The sequence below is a fragment of the Sphaerodactylus townsendi genome, linkage group LG14 (genome assembly GCF_021028975.2).
Source record: "Sphaerodactylus townsendi isolate TG3544 linkage group LG14, MPM_Stown_v2.3, whole genome shotgun sequence".
Lineage (NCBI taxonomy): Eukaryota > Metazoa > Chordata > Lepidosauria > Squamata > Sphaerodactylidae > Sphaerodactylus > Sphaerodactylus townsendi.
In genome coordinates, this window is record NC_059438.1 from 11475766 (window position 1) to 11497523 (window position 21758).

At 46.9% G+C, this 21758-nt stretch overlaps 1 protein-coding gene and 1 non-coding gene across 2 annotated transcripts in view; both read right to left on the reverse strand.

Annotated features, from left to right (window-relative positions):
* The window catches only part of CDH13 (cadherin 13), a 714654-nt gene that overhangs the window by 445233 nt on the left and 247663 nt on the right, over positions 1–21758 (reverse strand). Inside the window, exon 3 of the mRNA XM_048515605.1 lies at positions 8121–8329. Within this exon, the coding sequence (XP_048371562.1) occupies positions 8121–8329 (209 nt within the window). The remainder of the gene's footprint in view (positions 1–8120; positions 8330–21758) is intronic.
* TRNAA-GGC lies at positions 3265–3336 on the reverse strand. Its single transcript has one exon. It is a non-coding gene; the product is annotated as a tRNA-Ala (tRNA).

The following is a 21758-nucleotide window of genomic DNA, read 5'->3' on the forward strand; positions in this document are numbered from 1 at the left end:
GGGGAAAGCCCACTGTGAAGAAAAGAGCCACTGGGTAAGCACTGCATGCATAATAGGTCATAGATTCAAGCAGAAAATTAACCCAGTAAAGAGAAAGTTTGCATGTTGTGCTGGTTTTCTATTTGAAGGGAGACTTTATGGTCCCATCCCAAAAACGTGAATTCTCCAGGTGCACTCAGGAGCACCATAATTCCATATATCAGGCTTGCATCAGGTCTGTTGAGAGGCAAGCTTAGAAAAAAATGATAACAATTTCTTTTCTTGATGGATTTTTAAATTCCACCAATAATACTCGCTAAAAACACCATCCACTTAAGTGCCAAGAAATTGTTTTTGCACTGGGCTGGGGGATGGGGGGCTCTCTCTTTCTAATAGCACACAAACCAAACCCTTCTGCAAAACTCCAAGACTAGGGATGTGCATTTTAGTCGGCAAACAAAACAGCAGGCGGTGCGTGTGACATGTATTATGCTGCTAAACAACCACCACCACCTTCTCTAAGCTCCGATTAAGAGGAGACAAATTTTGAAATATGGTGAGAACATTTAGATGGGAGTATAAATTTAGATGGGAGTATAAATAATTTATTGCTAGCATTTACCAAAAAACAATAACAGCAACTTAGCAGCCAAAAGATTATTTCATTCCCCTGAATCATAGGTCAGGGTACCCAGAGAGGCCCCAATCAGTCCTTCATTGTGCCCTGAAACACATTAAATATGTGGTGCTTCTTTGCTGTGATTAGCAGACATTGTTTAAATCATTTCTGCCTCCACGAAGTTAAACATTTAAGCCTGGTTTGATTGGCAAGGCAAAAATACAATCTTTCTTAAGCACCTAGAAGGAGGAGACCATGCTGGGATTGCAGGATACTGGTCCCCAGGGAGACAAAACACACCGCAAGTGAGATGGATGTGATTATGAGACAAGGATTAACTTTCCTCAGACCCTTTCCTTAGCCAATGGCGTGCGAATGAATCAAAGTTTCTTTCTGCTAATGATAAAGTTTCACAGCGAAGGGGAGGAAAGAAAGGAAATGATGCTGAGAAATGATGAAGAAGAAGAAGAAGAAGAAGAAGAAGAAGAAGAAGAAGAAGAAGAAGAAGAAGAAGAAGAAGAAGAAGAAGAAGAAGAGGAGGAGGAGGAGGAGGAGGAGGAGGAGGAGGAGTTTGGATTTATATCCCCCCTTTCTCTCCTGCAGGAGACTCAACGGGGCTGACAATCTCCTTGCCCTTCCCCCCTCACAACAAACACCCTGTGAGGTGGGTGGGGCTGAGAGAGCTCAGAAGAGCTGTAACTAGCCCAAGGTCACCCAGCTGGCGTGTGTGGGAGTGTACAGGCTAATCTGAATTCCCCAGATAAGCCTCCACAGCTCAGGCGGCAGAGCTGGGAATCAAACCCGGTTCCTCCAGATTAGATACACGAGCTCTTAACCTCCTATGCCTCTGCTGCTCCTCAATCATAAGGAGTCTCTGAACTCTCTCAACCCCGCCTACCTCACAAGGTGTCTGTTGTGGGGAAAGGAAGGGAAGTAGTTTATGAGCCGCTTTGAGGCTCCTTACAGGAGAGAAAGGCAGGGTATAAATCCAAACTCTTCTTCTGCAGCTTTTGAGTCTGGATCCAGTGTGCTTTAGCATTACTGAATGCATACATCCAACCAGTAGTGGGATTCAAACAATTTAACAACCGGTTCTGGTGGTGGGATTCAAATAATTTAACAACTGGTTGTTTAGAAGCACCATTTTAACAGCCTGTTCTGCATAAGTGGTGCGAACTGGCTGAATCCCACCACTGCATCAGACCCTTTATAAGTTCTTCTTTTAAATGTGCATCCTTTGTGCCTCAGTATTACAATTTTTTTTTATGTTTTGAGGATTGTATGTTTTAACGGGGCTTTTAACCCCATTACGTAAGCCATCCTGGGGCTTGGAAAGATATATGGGGGAGAAGTCGATTTATGGCTACCAATCTTGATCCTCTTTGATCTGAGATTGCAAATGCCTTAGCAGACTAGGTGCTCGGGAGCAGAAGCAGCAGAAGGCCATTGCTTTCACCTCCTGCATGTGAGCTCCCAAAGGCACCTGGTGGGCCACTGCGAGTAGCAGAGAGCTGGACTAGATGGACTCTGGTCTGATCCAGCTGGCTTGTTCTTATGTTCTTATGTTCTTATGTTTGGTGTAAGGCGGGGTATAAGTGGAATAAATAAATAATGCATGCATCAAACCATTTATGGATTCTGCTTTTACACGTGCATCCAGCGTGCCTCAGTATTGCTAAATGTGTCCATCAGGCCCGTCATAGGTTCTGCTTTTAAGTCTGCTTCCAGTGTGCCTCAGCATCAGTACATTTATGTCCAATGGTCTCCAGAGACTGACCGTGCTGCTGTAAAGAAACCTGGTGACTCTACTGCATTTTAAAGCGATGCTGCACTTCACCTTTTCTCCTTGAGGTTATTTTCTTCTTCTCTATTCCTGTTCCTCCCCCTGTCTTCAAAAGCCTAAAAGGGATCTGAGGGCTTTGATAATTTTCTATCTCAACATTTTTCTCCCCGTGTAGGAGGAATGTTTGGGGCATCACAATTCCGCTCCTCCTGGGTGGGCTCTTCCAATCAAGCCGGCACAACTGGACCTCTGACAAAGAAAGCAGAGACTTCCTGCCAAGAGTTATGACCTGCCGAGGTATTGGACAACTCCCCTAATTTAGCAATCCCAGGAAGGCAAGATGAAAACACACAGAGACGCAACCCAGGAACACAAGTGCTGGGCAGAGAATCCAGCCTGAAACTCAGGACAAGAAAATGTGTCCTTAGCTTCCACCAGAATACATACCGAGAGGACAACTTCATAGCATAAAACTCGAATTGTGAGTTTCTAAAAATTTCAAAACCTTAAGGGTGCCAAACTCCAGGTGGGGCCTGGCGATCTCCCAGAATTCCTACTGCATTCCAGACTACAAAGATCAGTTCTCTGATGGTTGCTTTGCAGAATGAACTCACTGGCTTTAATCTCTCTATGGCTGAGATTCCTTCCTCCCGGAATTGTGACCTCATCAAGCCTCGTCCCCAAATCATCATGAATTTCCCAATCCAAAGATGGCAGCCCTACATGTTGATATATAAACACAGGGGCTGGATAATATTGAGAATACAGAAGCCTTCAAGTTACACAGACAGTGGCATGAAAGAAATGCATTTCACAGTGGCATACCTCTGAAGATGGGTGTGGGAAAATGTTTGAAGCAAAAATGACCAGGTCACTTACTAACTGGAGATGCCTGGGATCGAACCTGGGACCTTCTGCATGCCAAGCAGATGCTCTACCACTGAGCCACAACTCCACACTGTGTGCCCAAACCACACTGATAGCAGTAGAAGGCAACCTCATCCATCCCTTGGTCCATTAAGGTCAGCACTGTCTGCTCAGACTGGCAGAAATTCTCCTGGAAATCTGGCTGAGATCTTCCACATCATCATCTTCCACTACCAGATCCTTTTAACTAGAGATGCTGGGAACTACACCTTTTGCAAGTTAAGCTCTTGTTCTTCCTCTGAGCCATGGCCCCTCCCCTCTCTGCATCCAATGTGGAGAAGTGAGCTAAGCGAGAGGACAGGCAACAGGGCATTCACAAAAACACCAAGAAGAAGAAGAAGAAGAAGAAGAAGAAGAAGAAGAAGAAGAAGAAGGAGGAGGAGGAGGAGGAGGAGGAGGAGGAGGAGGAGGAGGAGGAGGAGGAGGAGGAGGAGGAGGAGGAGGAGGAGGAGGAGGAGAAGAAGAAGAAGAAGAAGAAGAAGAAGAAGAAGAAGAAGAAGAAGAAGAAGAAGAAGAAGAAGAAGAAGAAGAAGAAGAAGAAGAAGAAGAAGAAACCTGCTATGTCGAAAAAGCTTTTTGAAGCGAGAGCAATCACCCATCCCTTTGGCTTTGCAACAGCGCAAAGAAAGGGAAAAGCAACACAAATAGCATCATTATCTTCTTTAATCATGGGATAGTCAATACTGGGAGATTTTCCAGGAAAGCAGTAAATGGTTGAAGCTAGCGCCAGCTGTTCTCTGCAAGGGTCAACAGCTGTCATTCAGTGGGAGAACACCTGTTTTGGGTGCAGAAAGTTTCTGATTCTGCCTCTGGCATCCCCAGGTAGAGTATTTTCAATAGCAGGTGCCAAGAAAGAACTTTCTCAGCCGGTGACCCTGGAGAGCTAGTGCCAGTCAGTGTAAACAGCATTGCTCCAGATGTGCCAACGGTCTGAGTCACTCAGAAGGTATACACCCCTGTTCTAATATCAGGGGACCTGTCTCCTTAATAGAAAATGGCAGTCCACCTTTTCAACATGAACTAAATTCGTCTCCGTACTCTGCGGCTCCCAGTAAATCAGAAACACAGGTGGGAGTGAAAAATAAATAAAAAATCCCACGTAATTTTTTCCCCCATTTCAATTTTGCTCATAAAGCTTCTAATTGATCACCCCCTCGTTCAATTATTCTTCTCTCTCAACAGTCCCGGGGATGGGCGTTGTTAGATTGAAAGGGAAAATATGGCCAGGAGCTGGAGAAGTACACAGCTCATTCCATGTGCCCCAAAGGAGTTGCATTCCAGTAATAGCATCTCCTCCCATCCCACCTATGCAATAATCCATGCTGGAAATAAGGATGGGCTTTAAAAGCCATTTGTAGAATACGGGAGTCTGTTTGCAAGGAATGAGAACAAATAAGCGAACTGTAGCGTGTCCCCCTTAACCTAGAAAGAGGCAAAAGGCACTTGAGAAAGAACAGCCTTTATGCACAATCTTTTATGCAGGGGTCAGCAGGTGCCTGGTTAGGGTTGTGTCAAGCCCTGGATCTGTAGACAATTATAAGACTCTGTATTTTTGAATAAGAAGCCTTTCTTGACAGACATCAGTCGGGATAGCTTAAGAACTGTCAAACTGTCTTGTGAAGCACCTTTTATCATCCCATGACCCTTTTCTCCCCCCTCCCATTTTCACACCCCATATCAAAGGCAGCACAGAGCAAAGTGGAAAAGAATGTTACAACCATTAGGTTTCTCAAGGCCCATGTAAAATATAAGGGGAATGTCCAGCACTCAAGTGCCTAAGTTTTACTGCGTTGCATAGATCAAGGGAAAGTAGGAAAGTGAAAGAACACATTTATATTTGGATTTATACCCCACATTTCTCTCCTGTAAGGAGACTCAAGGTGGTTTACAAGCTTTTTTTCCCCTTCCTCTCCCCACAACAGACACCCTGTGAAGTAGGTGGGGCTGAGAGAGTTCCAAAGAACTGTGACTAGCCCAAGGTCACCCAGCAGGAATGTAGGAGTGTGGAAACACATCTGATTCACCAGATAAGCCTCTGCCACTGAGGTGGAGGAGTGGGGAATCAAATCTGGTTCTCCAGATTAGAATCCACCTGCTCTTTACCACTACACCAGGCTGGTTAGAGTGGAAGCTCTCTCCTTTGCATTTAGGTGTGGATGTGGATTTGTGCCTGTCTGGCCACAAAGGAGGCTCATGCCTCGAAAGGGAGAACACACAGAATCCAAGTGAAGCCCTCTGCAGATCAGAGTTCTACATCAAAATGCATCAGGCTGAGAAAGACTTGAAACAAGGCTTGTGCTGTCTCTCCTTCTGAACTAACATTTTCTTCTCCACGGAAGATTTAAGGCAGACTACACCAGCTTGGTGGAAATGAAACAAAACTGCTGCCTGCCAGGAGAGCTCAACTTTGAACAGAGACAATGAATCACTCATCCTTTATAACCTCCTCATTACAGCTCCTTTGCTGCTCTAAATTATAGGTCTGCAAAGGTACCCGGCTTAATTGTCTTGTAAGTCACTGTCAGGACTGCCTCTGGGCTAAACGCCGGGGAAAGGAAAGGAAGGCGGCCCCAGTTCTCCCATTCTTCCTTGCTTGCACAAGAAATGAACATTTCGACCCATTTGCAAAAGCACTGAGATTCTCTCCACCTCTTTTATAAGTTCCTAGACCCCCATCCCCTATAGCAGGGTGGTGAACCTTTTTGAGACCGAGTGCCCAAATTGCAACCCAAAACCCACTTATTTATCTCAAAGTGCCAACCCAGCAATTTAACCTGAATGCTGAGGTTTTAGTTTAGAAAAACCGGTTGGCTCCCTCTTCCTCTGCCCCACCTGCTCAAGCAGGGGCCAGCCTGCTCTAGCCTCCAGCAAGTCCCGCGCGCACCACTCTGTGCCCCTCTAGCATCTCTGCCTCCTCTGCGCCCGCCTTGGGCAGCAGCCACCCAGAGCACAGGCACCAGGCCCATCGTCCTCAGTGGCCCAGGCCAGCCTAGATGTGTGTGTGTATGGGGGGGGTTGATTTTCCGCCCCCCAAATGACAAACTCTGTGTGCGCGTACCCACAGAGAGGGCTCCAAGTGCCACCTCTGGCACCCGTGCCATAGGTTCGCCATCACTGCCCTATAGGGTGCCATAAGTGAACAGGAACTGGCAAGAGACCACACAACTGCACCACACAAAATGGAGTTTTCCCAGAGACTTAGGGTCTCCATCTTCTGTGTCAAAGGATTGGGGGGGGGGAGGTACAAGTTGGAAGCTGAACTTTTTCCACAGCCCAAGATATCCCTGACTGAATGAGGCTAGCTTACATCATAGAATGATAGAGTTGGAAAAGTCCAACATCAAGTCCAACGCCCTGCCATGCAGGAACACACAATCAAAGCATCTTTCCTAGATGGCCATCCGGCCTCTGTTTAAAAAACTCCAAAGCAGGACTAACACATCACAGAACACACGTGCAGGATGCAACGCTCTTCCACTACGATTCCCTTCTCAGTTTTATTGGGAACATTCCGAGGCAATTGTAAACATGACACATTGGCGGACTTATCATGTCACGGTATTCTCCACTGTGTCACCCCACGATGATGTAATCAGCACTTCAAGCCAACCATTGTTTATTCTATCACGGAAATTACTTCATATTCAGGTGAAAAACTTGCACCCATCCTGTCATTCATTTGTACGCATTAAAAGCATTGATCAGTAATCAGGAGAATAATTCAGGCATTCTCTTAGCTCTTGCCAGTTCATCAAGCCGTTTCCTATCTTATTGTTGGAATCCTGGGAAAGCATCAATTTTCTGTCTCTGGCCTTCCTGCCAGTTTACCTAATACAGCATCAGGACCCATTACTGACTATAAATATTAGTCCTGCGGCCATTCAATGGATCCTGCAGAGGCAGGCAACAGTAAAGACACCTCTGTTCATCACTTGCCTTGAAAAATCTGTGAGGTCCCCATACAGGCTATGATTTGATGGCCCTTTCCACCGCCAGGACTACTTGGGAGAAGACACCTTGAGGACTAATGAAAGTTTTGGATACTGACTTAAGAGGTTCCTAAAACTAATTTTGCTCTCGGTCAATTGTGGGAAGGTGAGATTTCCTTGAGAGCCAGCGTGGTGTAGTGGCTAAGAGCAGGTGCACTCTAATCTGGAGAACCGGGTTTGATTCCCTGCTCTGCCACTTGAGCTGTGGAGGCTTATCCGGGGAACCAGATTAGCTTGTGCACTCCAACAAATGCCAGCTTGGTGACCTTGGGCTAGTTACAGTTCTTCGGAGCTCTCACAGCCCCACCCACCTCACAGGGTGTTTGTTGTGGGTGGGTGGGGGGAAAAGGGAAATGAGATTGTAAGCCCCTTTGAGTCTCCTTGCAGCGGGGATATACATCCCAAACTCTTCTCCTCTTCTTCTTTTTAGGCTGATTTAGACTTGCACAGCTTCCAAGAGCAAACATTTCTGAAGCTGCAACCTGGGGGCAGACACAGGGATCATAAACTTATCTGGAGTCTTAGAAAAACCATAGGCTTTTGAGCATCATTACTATTCAGGACATGACCCCTCCCCCCAAAAAAAGTTTTGAAGTGATAGACAAAAGTAAACGCATAAAAATACAGTTTTCTACCATAACATGAGACGCGAAGCGAAAACACTGTTTTCACTCCATTCCAATTCACAGCCAAAACACAGTAAGTATATTGCAAGATTCCTTGCATTTCTAGCAAAACAGAGAAATCACATCACAATATAAGGACGAGTCCCAACTGCTTTACGCTCTTACCAGTAACCTTTGGTCCCCATTAGTAGATTTACCTTTAAAGAAGTGTGTTTTTCTTTCCTGGCTCCAATCAATACTTCAGCCATATCTTCGACCTGTGCTGACCGGGCATGGATGTATAAGGATTGTCCTGCTTCAGATAAGTTTCTCAGTGCAACTAAAACCCCGCTGGCTTCCACCTTGAAGTCAGGGTTTGAAACTTGAAAGCTCAATTTGTGATTTCCTTGACAATCATCAAATATCACTGGAAGGAGAGAGGGGAAAAAAGAAGAAGAAAGGGTGTCAGTCTTGATTAAATATCACCCAGGGGAAATTGTGGGTTTGTTTATCCTGCAAATCTCACCCTCACAGGGTTGTTTATGAGGATAAAATGGAGGAGAAGAGGAAGGTGGAAGCCATCTTGGGTTCACATTGGGGGAGAGGGGCAATATGACCAGGTGACCTTGGACCAGTCCTTTCAGAACTCTCTCAGCCCCACCTGCCTCACATGACATCTCTTGTGAGGAGAGGAAGGGAAGGAATTTGTAAGCTGTATAGACTCCTTATGGTTGGGGGAAATGGGCTATGCATCGAAACGTTTCTTTTCTTCTTTATTATTAAAAAATCTACTAAATAACAACAAGACCATAAACACATCAAGATAGTATATGGTTACATTAGAAAAATATAAGAAGGATCCTTCTGGAACAGTCCGGCATCTGGTCTCACACAGTGGTTAATCTGTTGCCCCATGGGAAACAGAGGCCAAGGTCTTCCATTGTACTTTTACCGCTATGCTATAGAGAGTGTCTTAACCTACTGCATCTGTGTATGGTTCTCCAGTTGCTCAGTGGCGGATAGGAAGGCGCTCCAAAGGGTGATCATTACTGCAGAGGATTATTGGCTGCCCTCTCCTCTCCTTGGAAGAACTCTATAATTCCCGAAGCCTAAAGAAAGCCCAAAATATTCTGAGAGACCCGTCTCATCCAGCACACTCTCTTTTTGAACTGTTACCATCTGGCAGACGATACAGGTCTATAAAAACTAGGACAAAGAGGCTTAGAGACAGCTTCTACTCTAGAGCTGTGGCTATGCTGAACTCTGTGGCTTCGTGTTGATGTGTTTGGGGCTGTGTAGGGATGGGTGGAGGAAGGGGAAAGTGAGGATGGGGTATGAGTCTGAAATTGTGTGCATCGAGGAATGCTGCTGTAAATTTCGTTGTGCATGCACAATAAAATGCTTTGCTTTGCTTTGCTTTCTGGTCTTGGGATTCAGAGGCTTTTGGCCTTTGAATGTAGTGTCTCCCTTCAGACAGAACATCTATGGGTCTGCCCTCCATGAATCTGTCTACTCTGGCTCCTTTCTAGTGGTGTGCGGAAATACTACTGATATTGCTGTTAGATTTGATACCACCAACTTCTTCTCCATGACATCACTGGACCTACGTATGACCTCACCAACTCTCATCCAACAAGCCTCACAGTTTGGGATGAGTGGGATCTGAGAATCCTAAACTCCCCTCCCCAATCTGCTCTTGCCGCTCACTGTAAAATCTCCCGCTCCAGGGTCTGAGTAGAAATGCTAAGAGTAATTTCATTCCAAACGGTGACGTCAAAAGGAGATGTACATCCAGATTGCAATTCAATGAATTATCCACAGCAACGGCATTGAACAAGCTTGAAATACATCGTCTACTTTGGGAACCGTTTCTCCAGGTTCATAACATGAAAAACAGCAGGCGGGAACAAAATGTTTTCAGTTAATAATTATAGAGTAATCATCCTGGACTTGGCCTGGGCATCTTTAAACTCCTTAAGGCTAGCCAAACAGTTCTGGTTAATAATTTTGTTTCATATTAAGAACCAATTCTGTCCATTTGATGGAAATTACCGGAGGATGATTGGTTTCACTATCCAGTTGCCTCACAAAATATATGAATTTCCACACTTCAACGGGGCTGTAATTGTTATTGTGTAGATGACTGTAATTATGTGCAGCCCAGGTTTTTCCATATGGAAAGCTTATTGTATTTAGGGATCTGAGATCCATCTTCAATAGGCAGCTGATCAGTGAATGGAGATTCAGAATTAGGGATATGAAATTTACATGCCCAACTTACATGGGGTGAAGAAGGAGGAGGAGGAGGAGGAGGAGGAGGAGAGTTTGGATTCATACCCCCCTTCTCTCCTGTAAGGAGACTCAAAGGGGCTTATAATCTCCTTTCCCCTCCCCCCCACAACAAACACCCTGTGAGGTGGGTGGGGCTGAGAGAGCTCCAAAGAACTGTGACTAGCCCTAACCCTACCCCCCCCCCCCGCCATCCTTCAATGATTCCTACAGGGAAAAAATGTAAAATTAAAAATTAAATCTGATAATCCATGCCAACATACAACCTAAGAATCACCCAAGCTAATCCTGATAGGAACAATGATGCAAGCCTCGCCAATACACAATCAGAGAATCCAGCCAATGTGTGTATATATAAAATGCCATAAAGTCACAGCCATCTTATAACAAGCCAGTAGCCTTTCAAGACCAGAGATTAACAGAGGTGTTTACCATTGCCTTTGTTTGCATAGCAACCTGGGTATTCTGTAATAGCCTTCCATCCAAGTGCTAAGCAGCAGTGCCCCTTCTTAGTTTTGGGAATCTGATGAGATCAGGCTAGCCTAGGTCATCCAGGTCAAGACCCAACATGAGAATCTACAACAATAGAAAATCTGAAAATCCATAGCAATGTAAAACCATCAATGTAAAACCTAAGAATCACCACCAATGTAAAACCTAAGAATCTAAAGCAATGTAAATTCACCACACTCAAAAAAAGAGCAAATCAGACATGAAGCAACTCACACAAAGAATACAACTTTGCAAAGTCAACATTTTTTAAAAAATAATCTAACAAAATAGGCCTGGCAAGTTGATACCAAACCTGGAAAGACACAGACTCTAAAAAAGAAAGAGAAAGCAAGAGAGAGAGAGGAAGGAAGGAAGGAAGGAAGGAAGGAAGGAAGGAAGGAAGGAAGGAAGGAAGGAAGGAAGGAAGGAAGGAAGGAAGGAAGGAAGGAAGGAAGGAAGGGAAGCTGGAAGGAAGGAAGGAAGGAAGGAAGAAGGAAGGGAAGGAAGGAAGGAAGAAGAGAGGAAGAAGGAAGGGAAGGAAGGAAGAAGGGAGAAGAAGGAAGGGAAGGAAGAGGAAGGAAGGAAGGAAGGAAGGAAGGAAGGAAGGAAGGGAGGGAGGGAGGGAGGGAGGGAGGGAGGAAAGGAAGCAAGGAAGGAGGGAGGGAGGGAGGGAGGGAGGGAGGGAGGGAGGGAGGGAGGGAGGGCTGGCAGGCTCTCAATACTCCTGGTTACTCCCAAATATTTTTGAAACTTTTTGGGATCCATTTACCAGTATCCTGAAAAATCCTAAAAATCATTTAGAGGCCTGAATAGACCTCCAAAAACACCAATAAGGTATTTTTCAGATACATATTTGGCTTTGTTATACCTGAACATACATCCCTGCCCACAACAACTAAGACCACCATTACTTCCTACATACCCTCAGTATATCCTGTTTCAGTTCTCAACAGCCACATCTGCAGTTAGTGAATGGTAAGAAAATTTTAAGTAGGACATAGCAGCCAATTTCCTTGCTTCTAATTTGACATATGTTGACACCTCAAAGCACAAACAACATCACATCCCTGGCTGGGAATGCCCTGTACATGAAGATGAAAAAAAGTATTGATTAGATAAAGCAGGACATGCTGGTATTTTTAGGTAGTGTATATTCATTACCTTTTTATTGTATTGATATTATTCTGGAAGAATCAATAATGCAGATAGTGAGAGGGGAAAATATGCATGTGAACAGCTCTGGAAAGCCACCTCTCCCAAAATACAGTAGCAGAGAGTGAATTACAGTGCTGATCCGGAGTCATTTACACTTTCCAGTTCACTCCAGTAAGAGGGCTAAGATTTTCTTCCTATGGCAGAGTGCATATAGAAGTCTGTAAAAACTCCCACACGTTGTCAAGACAAGAGCTTCCCTGTGCCACCACATTGGGCTAGGATTGCCAGCTGATGGCACCCGGTGAGAGATGGAAGGACATATGGGTTGCTGTCGTTGTGTGTGCTGTGATATTACTTCTGGGGAGAACCTGAAAGTAATGCCACGTTGCTCTAGGAATCTCCAGAAACTGTATGGCAAAACCATAAAGTTTCCAGCAACTCCTAGAGTGGTGACTTGCTAATTGCACCCTTTACACTTGTTAACCAATGCAAATGGTTAGGACTAATAAAAGGAAACACTAATAAAAGGAAACACTTCTTCACGCAATGTGTGATTGGTGTTTGGAATATGCTGCCACAGGAGGTGGTGATGGCCACTAACCTGGATAGCTTTAAAAGGGGCCTGGACAGATTTATGGAGGAGAAGTGGATTTATGGCTACCAATCTTGATCCTCTTTGATCTGAGATTGCAAATACCTTAACAGACCAGGTGATCGGGAGCAACAGCCACAGAAGGCCATTGCTTTCACATCCTGCATGTGAGCTCCCAAAGGCACCTGGTGGGCCACTGCGAGTAGCAGAGAGCTGGACTAGATGGACTCTGGTCTCATCCAGCTGGCTTGTTCTTATGTTCTTATATTCTTTCTCCCACCCTGGACATTCCACAGGTATATATACTGCACTTGCTTTATTACCATCAGATCCTCTGAAGATGCCAGCCACAGATGCAGGCAAAACGTCAGGAGAAAATGCTACTGGAACACGACCGTACAGCTGGGAAACCCCACAACACCCCAATTCCTAGAATGGCATGAAGTCACTTCCATGTTTTCCACTGAAATGATGTCACATCATGTTAAACAACATCATTTTCTTTTCTTCCATCACCTGAAGGAGCAGCTGAAGGAAGCACAGATGGCCAGTGGGATTCAGAAACCCTACCCTGGGCTCTGGTTTGTGCTTCTTTGCCTGACCATATATGGTCCATCTCACTCTTGTGATGTGTAACATGTAATAAGTGCCAAACAAATCTTAACCTGTAGTACAAAGGCAAACATTTCTATCAGAGCAGGCCTCGGTCCACTGCATCAAACCTCTCTTCTATACAAATACATTTCAGCACGTTTTCAGGAACCAGCCACATCTAGATGATTTAGGCTTACCAGATGGCCCAACAGAGCAGGCAATGGCCCAGTACCCCCTGCCACTCTGTGTGGCAGTGGAAGCAAAAACAGGGGCTGGGAAGTTACATCACATGGCATGGTGACATCACTTCCAGTGGCCCTTCTGGATGGATTTCCCCAAATCATTATGGTTCTCGAACACTGCTCCACCTTACCTCCCATTTTGCTCCTGCTGGAGCAAAGAGGCCATCTGACAACTCTAAGACAAAAACAGACAGACAGACAGACAGACAGACAGACAGACAGACAGACAGACAGACAGATGATAGATAGAAGTTGATAGAGATAGCTAGACGAACAGAGGCTCATTCCGCACATGCAGAATAATGCACTTTCAAATTGCTTTCAGTGATCTTTGAAGCTGTGCGGAATGGCAAAATCCACTTGCAAACAGTTGTGAAAGTGGTTTGAAAACGCATTATTTTGCATGTGCGGAAGGGGCCAGAGAGAGAGAGAGAGAGAGAGGCAGGCAGGCAGGCAGGCAGGCAGGCAGGCAGGCAGGCAGGCAGGCAGGCAGGCAGGCAGGCAGGCAGGCAGGCAGGCAGAGATAAGATTCAAACTTTTATTTTGAAGGCCAGAAGTATTTATCTATTGATGTCTCCTCCTCATCCTGCCTCTGCCAACTGAACATCTTTATTATGTTTCATATGCCGTATGGCATGGAACCAGCTCCAAAACTCAACATGAGGAAAAAACGGAACCTCTGCCAAGCAGCTCCCAACAGCCCCCCCCACTCCCCGGCAACCTATATTTCATTCATCCTGCTGTTTCTTTCCCAGTCTGCTGGCATTAGGTCAGGCGTCAGGTCCTTCAAGAAACTTTTTTATGTCAGAGTTCCACTATATGCATGGAGAGCAGGGTGAAAGCTCGGCAGCGTGTGTTTTCGTTGCTGCTCTCCCACACAACCAAAAGCAATGTGCAATAGAATAAAAATGCAGAATTTTCCAAGGGTTGACTCACATCACACATCAAAATATTATTTTTAAAAAATTGTTAAAACTCAGAAGAAGAAGAGCAGTAGTTTTGGATCCCCTTTTCTCTCCTGTAAGGAGACTCAAAGGGGCTTACAACCTCCTTTCCCTTTCTCCTCCCACAACGGACACCTAGTGAGGCAGGTGGGGCTGAGAGAGTGCTGAGAGAACTGTAACAAGCCCAAGGTCACCCAGCAGGGATGTAGGAGTGCGGAAACACATCTGGTTCACCAGATAAGCCTCTGCCACTCAGATGGAGGAGTGGGGAATGAAACCTGGTTCTCCAGATTAGAATCCACCTGCTCTTAACCACTACACCACACCAGCTCTCCTCAGATTTGCATAGATCTGTTTCCTGGGGGCTTGTGGCCGACAGTTCCTCTGATTCACCAGACACAGCACTGCACTGTGGGCAGAAGCAAAGGCTTGCTCTGGAGGAAAGAAGGAAGTCAGTGCATTTGCAAGGCCAGCGCTGTGCAGCAGAGCATGCCAAGTCTTTGTAGGACCCCTCTCATGCAAGCAGACCAGGTGGACTTAATGAGGAACCATAGAGGCCAAAGCCGTGGATGCAACGTGTTGCTTCCTGATGCTGTCTGACCTCTACTGCTCTGTTTCCAGACTCCGCATTGACCTCAGACCGGCTTGTAACGATCTTAGCTTCAGCGACTCCACTTTGGTGTGTATGTTACTTGGCGTGTGACTATCTAGCTTATTTGACTCTGCTTCTGGGACTTTCCTACTGGTCTGACCCCATCTGTCTTTTAACTTTGTTTCTTGCTTACCAGCTTGGACTGCTGAGGGGTGGCTCCCTAGTGCAGTGGTTGCTACCCCCAGTCTCTTAGCCTCCTAGGAGCAGCAGTGGCGTAGGAGGTTAAGAGCTCGTGTATCTAATCTGGAGGAACCGGGTTTGATTCCCAGCTCTGCCGCCTGAGCTGTGGAGGCTTATCTGGGGAATCCAGATTAGCCTGTGCACTCCCACACACACCAGCTGGGTGTCCTTGGGCTAGTCACAGCTTCTCGGAGCTCTCTCAGCCCCACCTACCTCACAGGGTGTTTGTTGTGAGGGGGGAAGGGCAAGGAGATTGTAAGCCCCTTTGAGCCTCCTGCAGGAGAGAAAGGGGGGATATAAATCCAAACTATTCTTCTTCTATTCTTCCTCAGTGCCAGTGCTACCATGGCGGCAGGCCGACCCTGCTCAGCCACTACAGGAACCACTGTTCTAGATGCTGCTTGTCATGTGCTGGAAAGCATTTAAAACATGGGTAAAAGATGGGCTCACCTATGTCCAACAACTATTGCATATCCAAAACATAAGAGCGATTTCAAATCCCTCACCCTTGCAGTTTTGACTCCGCAAATCCCCCAGCGTGGTGTAGTGGTTAAGAGCAGGTGCACTCTAATCTGGAGAACCGGGTTTGATTTTCCACTCTGCCACTTGAGCTGTGGAGGCTTATCTGGTGAACCAGATTACCTTGTCCACTCCGACACATGCCAGCTGGGTGACCTTGGGCTACTCACAGTTCTTCCGAGCCCTCTCAGCCCCACCCACCTCTCAGTGTGTTTGTTGTGGAAGGAGGGAAGGAAAGGAGATTGTAAGCCCCTTTGAGTCTCTGTACAGGAGTCTCCGTACAGGAATCCAAAATCCTCCTCCTCCTCTAATCTATCCTTTCATTTTTGATTTTCTTGATATCCTCTACTACCTCTCCCCAATTTTCCCCATAAAATGTATGCACTACCCAAACTCTCTGTGCATTTATGCATTATATGAAGCCTATGCATATAAATTACCTATGTAATATGTATAGAACCATAAAATTTGTGCATAAACACAAACCAATTTACAAAACCAACCATGACAGGCAGCGAAGAGAAACTGTTCAAGATGAAGTAAGGAATATTCACTCATCCTTACTGACGTATTTCAGAATTATCGGAAGACTAATCACCCGTCAGGATTGCCCCAGATTTGTATCTGACTCTCTTGAGCCCTAACCTGATACTAAAGCCACTGTGTACATGTGAAGTGCTATTAAGTCACAGCTGACTTATGGTGACCACCACATCGCATCTCAAATTATTCTAGAGAGCTTTGGCCCCTTTCCAGTACAGCTGTGTGCCTTTGAACAGCAGCCGACTGGCTCCATACAGCTAGGCTGCTGGGGGCGTACTACAAAGCAGTGGTTTGAAGCAACATTTTGCACAGCTTGCTAGCCTTGTTCAGAGAATCTGGAATGGAGAAATCTTGAAGGATAATTTTAGCAGTCCCCTAAGATTGTGATTTCCAAGGTCAGGGGGGTGTACCACCCACGGGGAATGGGGGAATCAAATTACCCCAGGTACAACGGATGATTGAGGGACTGGAGTACCGTCCTTATGAGGAGAGGCTGCAGCGTTTGGGACTTTTTAGTTTGGAGAGGAGACGTCTGAGGGGGGATATGATTGAAGTCTACAAAATTATGCATGGGGTAGAAAACGTTGACAGAGAAATTGTTCTCTCTTTCTCACAATACTAGAACCAGGGGGCATTCATTGAAAATGCTGGGGGGAAGAATTAGGACTAATAAAAGGAAACACTTCTTCACGCAACGTGTGATTGGTGTTTGGAATATGCTGCCACAGGAGGTGGTGATGGCCACTAACCTGGATAGCTTTAAAAAGGGCTTGGACAGATTTATGGAGGAGAAGTCAATCTATGGCTACCAATCTTGATCCTCCTTGATCTGAGATTGCAAATGCCTCAACAGTCCAGGTGATCGGGAGCAACAGCCGCAGAAGGCCCTTGCTTTCACATCCTGCACCTGGTGGGCCACTGCGAGTAGCAGAGAGCTGGACTAGATGGACTCTGGTCTGATCCAGCTGGCTTGTTCTTATGTTCTTATCTTCTTAACGGTGGGGGCACCCTGCAAAATCACCTTCCACCCCCTCCTCCCCTGCGCCAACCTGGCTCGGAAGAGCTGGGTCAGTGTGGGGGAGGTTCCTAAAGACAAAGTTGGCCTATGGCCTGGAGCCTGGAGCCGGCCTGCTGCCGTGGTGCCCATCTGAGCCACCTCCTTCCCTCCCCAGGCCCTTGGGGGCGGGGCTTAGGGGCAGGGGTGGGTCAAATGGGCACCACGGTGACAGACCAGCTCCTGAGCCACCCTCTGCAGTGCCTTGCACCCCCCCCCACCTCCCTGCAAGCCAGCTTTTGCCCTCCCCAGGGCCTGGGGATGGTGCCCGTCCAAGCTGCCCCCACCTCTGAACCCTGCCCCTGAGCACTGGGGGCAGGGAGGGGGGCAGAGCAGGGGTTGTCTCTGGGTGCTAGTCCTCCCGATATGCTTCTGTCCAAGGTCCTGATAGTAAAGAGAAAACAGAATCCCCTTGTACAATGCATGAATACTAGAATTCCCAGACCTCGTAATTAATAGGGTTTCCAGCTCCACAGTGAAAAAGTCCTGGAGATTTTGGGATGGACCAGGGGGAGGGAGCAGAGGGTTTGGGGAGGGGAAAGACAGTGCAATTCCAGAGAGTCCATCCTCCAAAGTTACCATTTACAAGCCCCCAGGAAACAGATCCATGCAAATCTGGAGAGCAGTTGTGATTCCAGAAGATCTCCAGGTCCCACACAGAGGGTCGCAACCATAACTTACGCATGCTATTCTAGAGACATCCTCTTGAAAGAAATGAAGCCGCACAATTTTGGCCGAAAGTACCAGAGCTCTTCTGGGCTTCCAGCACAAACAAATTGGCATGCCTGGATATGAATCACAAAAGGGCACGCAATTGTACTCGGGGAGTAAGTGAAAGCCAAACACAGCAGAAGCACGCGGGACCGCTCCGTCGCATTCCATATGCTCCCCCAGCCAAGTGATCATGTTGAAAACAGGGCTTCACTGAACCAGAGAATTAGTTCCAAGTCTTCGTTTCATGCTGTCCTTCAAACCCCAGCCTGAAATTAAAGCGGTTTTCTTTTCACAAGACTGGTTCGCACCAAGATCAGTGTGGCCTCATTACTCAGTGGCTCACTGTTGGACGCACATGCTGAGCACCTTGAAAAGCACAGCATTCGAGGAAAGGGCGGGTGACTCAGCCCGAGTGTTGTCAACCTCCAGGTGGGACCAGGAGCTCTCCCGAAATGTCCAATGATCTCCAGAATCAGCCCTGGCAAAAATCGCTGTAGTGATAAAAGTTTTGCATGGGAAAGGAAGACACGCAGCTCTAGAAAGAGCTCCTATAGTGCCCGTGTGGTGTAGTGTTGAAAGTGTCAGACGAGGATCTGACAGAGCTGGGTTCAAATCCCCACTCTGCCCTGGAAGGGTTGCTTGGGTGTCCAGTCATCTCATCTCAGCTTAACCTACCTCACAAGGTTATTGTAAAGACAAGACGGAGGAGGGGAGAACAAAGGCTGCTTTGGATTTTAATGGAGGAGAAAGCATGGCTGAGAATTGCCTTGGCCATTGTTGTTGCCTGGGAACAGGCAGGGAGAGGGGCGGGATTGGCACCAGCATCCAGCTCAGCAGGTGGGGCCATTCTGCTGCTGACGCGAGCATCTGATGTAGGTGGAGAGGGCAGGGCTGCGGTCTTACAAGGGCCAGCATGGTATAGTGGTTAAGAGCAGGTGCACTCTAATCTGGAGTACCGGGTCTGATTCCCCACTCTGCCACTTGAGCTATGGAGGCTTATCTGGTGAACTAGATTAGCTTGTGCACTCTAACACATGCCAGATGGGTGACATTGGGCTAGTCACAGCTCTACGGAGCTCTTTCAGCCCCATCCATCCCACAGGGTGTTTGTTGTGGAAGGAGGGAAGGAAAGGAGATTGTAAGCCCCTTTGAGTTTCCTTACAGGAGAGAAAGGGAGATATGAATCCAAACTCCTCCTCCTCCTCTTCCTCTTCCTCTTCTTCCTTCTAAGTGCTGGCCCTGCTGAGTTTTTGAGATCGGTCAAGATTGGGCTCTACTACACCATTCCACATTCCAAGTAAATACCTACCTAAGTATTTTGTACTCCCTTGGGAATGCCACACTGCACCTAAGTAGCAATGAAAGCTCTGGTCCTTTTTGCAAATCAGAACTGGCTGCAAATTCCAGACAGCTCCTTGCTGTGAACGCAGCTGCGACTCCACAGCCGGAATAACCCAGCGATGGAAACTGCTACCAACAACACAGTTTCAAACTGAGTGACTTGTAAGATGGGTTACAGCGCTATCGTGCAATCCAACCGGAGAGAGGTTTTTGCCTGACTCTGAGGCTGCTACCCAAACCAGCAGAGAGAGTGTTAGTTTTGCTGGCACCCAGCGGGGAACCTTTTTTCGGTAATTGTACAACATCAGCAAAAAGACTCCTTATTCAAAAGGGTAGGGCATTTATCTTAAGAGGCATCATCGAAAATAAGTCTTTGTCTCTCGCTACCTGCAGCATAAGTGATACCAACCCATTATTTCCAAGGCGCTCGGCTTGTTTTGACGACAGAACATGATGCATCGGTTTATGCACAACGGAGAAACGAAAATGAGTAAAATCCACGTCTGGCCGACACTATCATCCTCCACTTTCAAGACGGAGGGGGCTGGGGGGGGCAGCGGAAGAAAGGCACTCAAGACCTCTCGTAAAAGAAACACTCCAAGAACACTCAGAGCAAGAGAGGATTCTAGTAAAAAGCTTTGCAGGGAGATATTCTTCTTCTTTATTGTTGACAAAAATAGCACAAATGTTACTTTTAAAGAAATGGTCTTCACTTGCTCTTAAAAAGAGGCTTTGTCTAAATATATGCATTCTTCACTTGCCCTTGCTCAGCTGAGTTTTGATGGTAGGTGCTTTCTTCTTTAACAATCTCTACCCTGAGCTAGATGGCTCAGGCTAGCCCGACCTCACCAGATCTCAGAAGCTAAGCAGGGGTGACCTTGATTATTTTGGAGGGGAGACCACCAAGGAAGTCCACGGTTGCTACACGGAAGCAGGCAACTGTCGTAGAGAGGCCCTCAGGAACCAACAGCCAGTCCGGTCACAGTTATTCAGCGAGTGCAGTTATTTAATGTGTACACAAGGCTAGGAACAGGGACAACAGAGACCTGCAAACTGAAGCGCAATGTTGCTACCACAAGGTAGCTGAGCTGCAGCCTCTCTTTCATATCCAGCCTCCCATTCCCTAGTGCACAGGTTCAAACTCGCGGCCCTCCAGATGTTATGAACTACAGTTTCCATCATCCCCTGCTAGCATCATGCTGGCAGTGGATGATGGGAACTGTAGTCCATAACATCTGGAGGCCGCGAGTTTGACACATATGCCCTAGTGCAGTGGTGGCGAACCTTTGGCACTCCAGATGTTATGGACAACAATTCCCATCAGCCCCTGCCAGCATGGCTGGCAGTGGCTGATGGGAAATGTAGTCCATAACATCTGGAGTGCCAAAGGTTCACCACCACGGCCCTAGTGCAATAACTTCTTGCAGGTGGGTTACTTCAGTCTGGCTCCTGTAAGGACTTAGCATCCATGGCTGCTAACCTGCTACTGTGTATCCTCTGCTGTAACCTAGCATGTAGTCTCTTCCTGCATTGCTCCTGGGGCTCTGGAGAGAGGGGAGGTGATGGGCTAGCAGGGTCCCTTCTGGCTCAGAGCTAAACGCTTGCTGGGGGGTCTCAGAGCTTGGACCTGGCTGTGGATCCCTGCCTGCATGCTCTGCCAGAGCCTCTAGACCTGGACCAGCAGGGACTAATGACTGGTGAGGCTCTGCATTTACAGGGGGTGCCTGCCAGGGGACCTGGAACCACAACTATCTCAGCAGTGGCGTAGGAGGTTAAGAGCTCGTGTGTCTAATCTGGAGGAACCAGGTTTGATTCCCAGCTCTCCTCCTCCTCCTCCTCCTCTCCTCCTCCTCCTCCTCCTCCTCCTCCTCCTCTTCTTCTTCTTCTTCTTCTCCTTCTCCATCTGAGTCTTCCTCCCAGAGGATCCCTACCAGACCAGACTGAGCCATTAAAGCAACGGCCAACCATTTCTGAACACCCCTTTGCCTTGAAAAACTCCAGGAGGGGTGCTATAAATTGGCCTTGACTTGACAGCACTTTACACATGCGCACCCCTTCCCCACAAATTAGAGGACAGCTTTCCATGAGTAAAATTCACTCATGGTTTTTCAGCCAAGGCAGCTGAACAGGCCCGAAGAGGTAGCGTACAGCTGGATGCCAGTTTCAGAAGAGACAATAACAGCTGGAATCCTTGGTTTCTGAATTCCCCTTTTCAAGATCTTCTGCCGTTTGTGGCTGGCCACAGCAGGAACGAAGCCGTCAGGTGACACCATGGCTCTGGACCAGCAGAGTTCTTCTCCATCCACCTTCTATTTTTGTCTGACCTTCCTTTGTTCGTTTCAGCTCGCTATTTTCCTGGCCAATTTGATTCAAGCCGCAGCATATCCGAAACTATATGTATCCAAATATATCCCCCGTCCCCCTCAATCAAGAGACCTCAAATGGGTTTTTTGATCTGCCGCTTGGGACAATTTGGAATTAAATGGTGTATTTCAGGGAGAGTTCCTGGCAGGGATCTATTCTCCACCGTCGCACCTTTACCAAG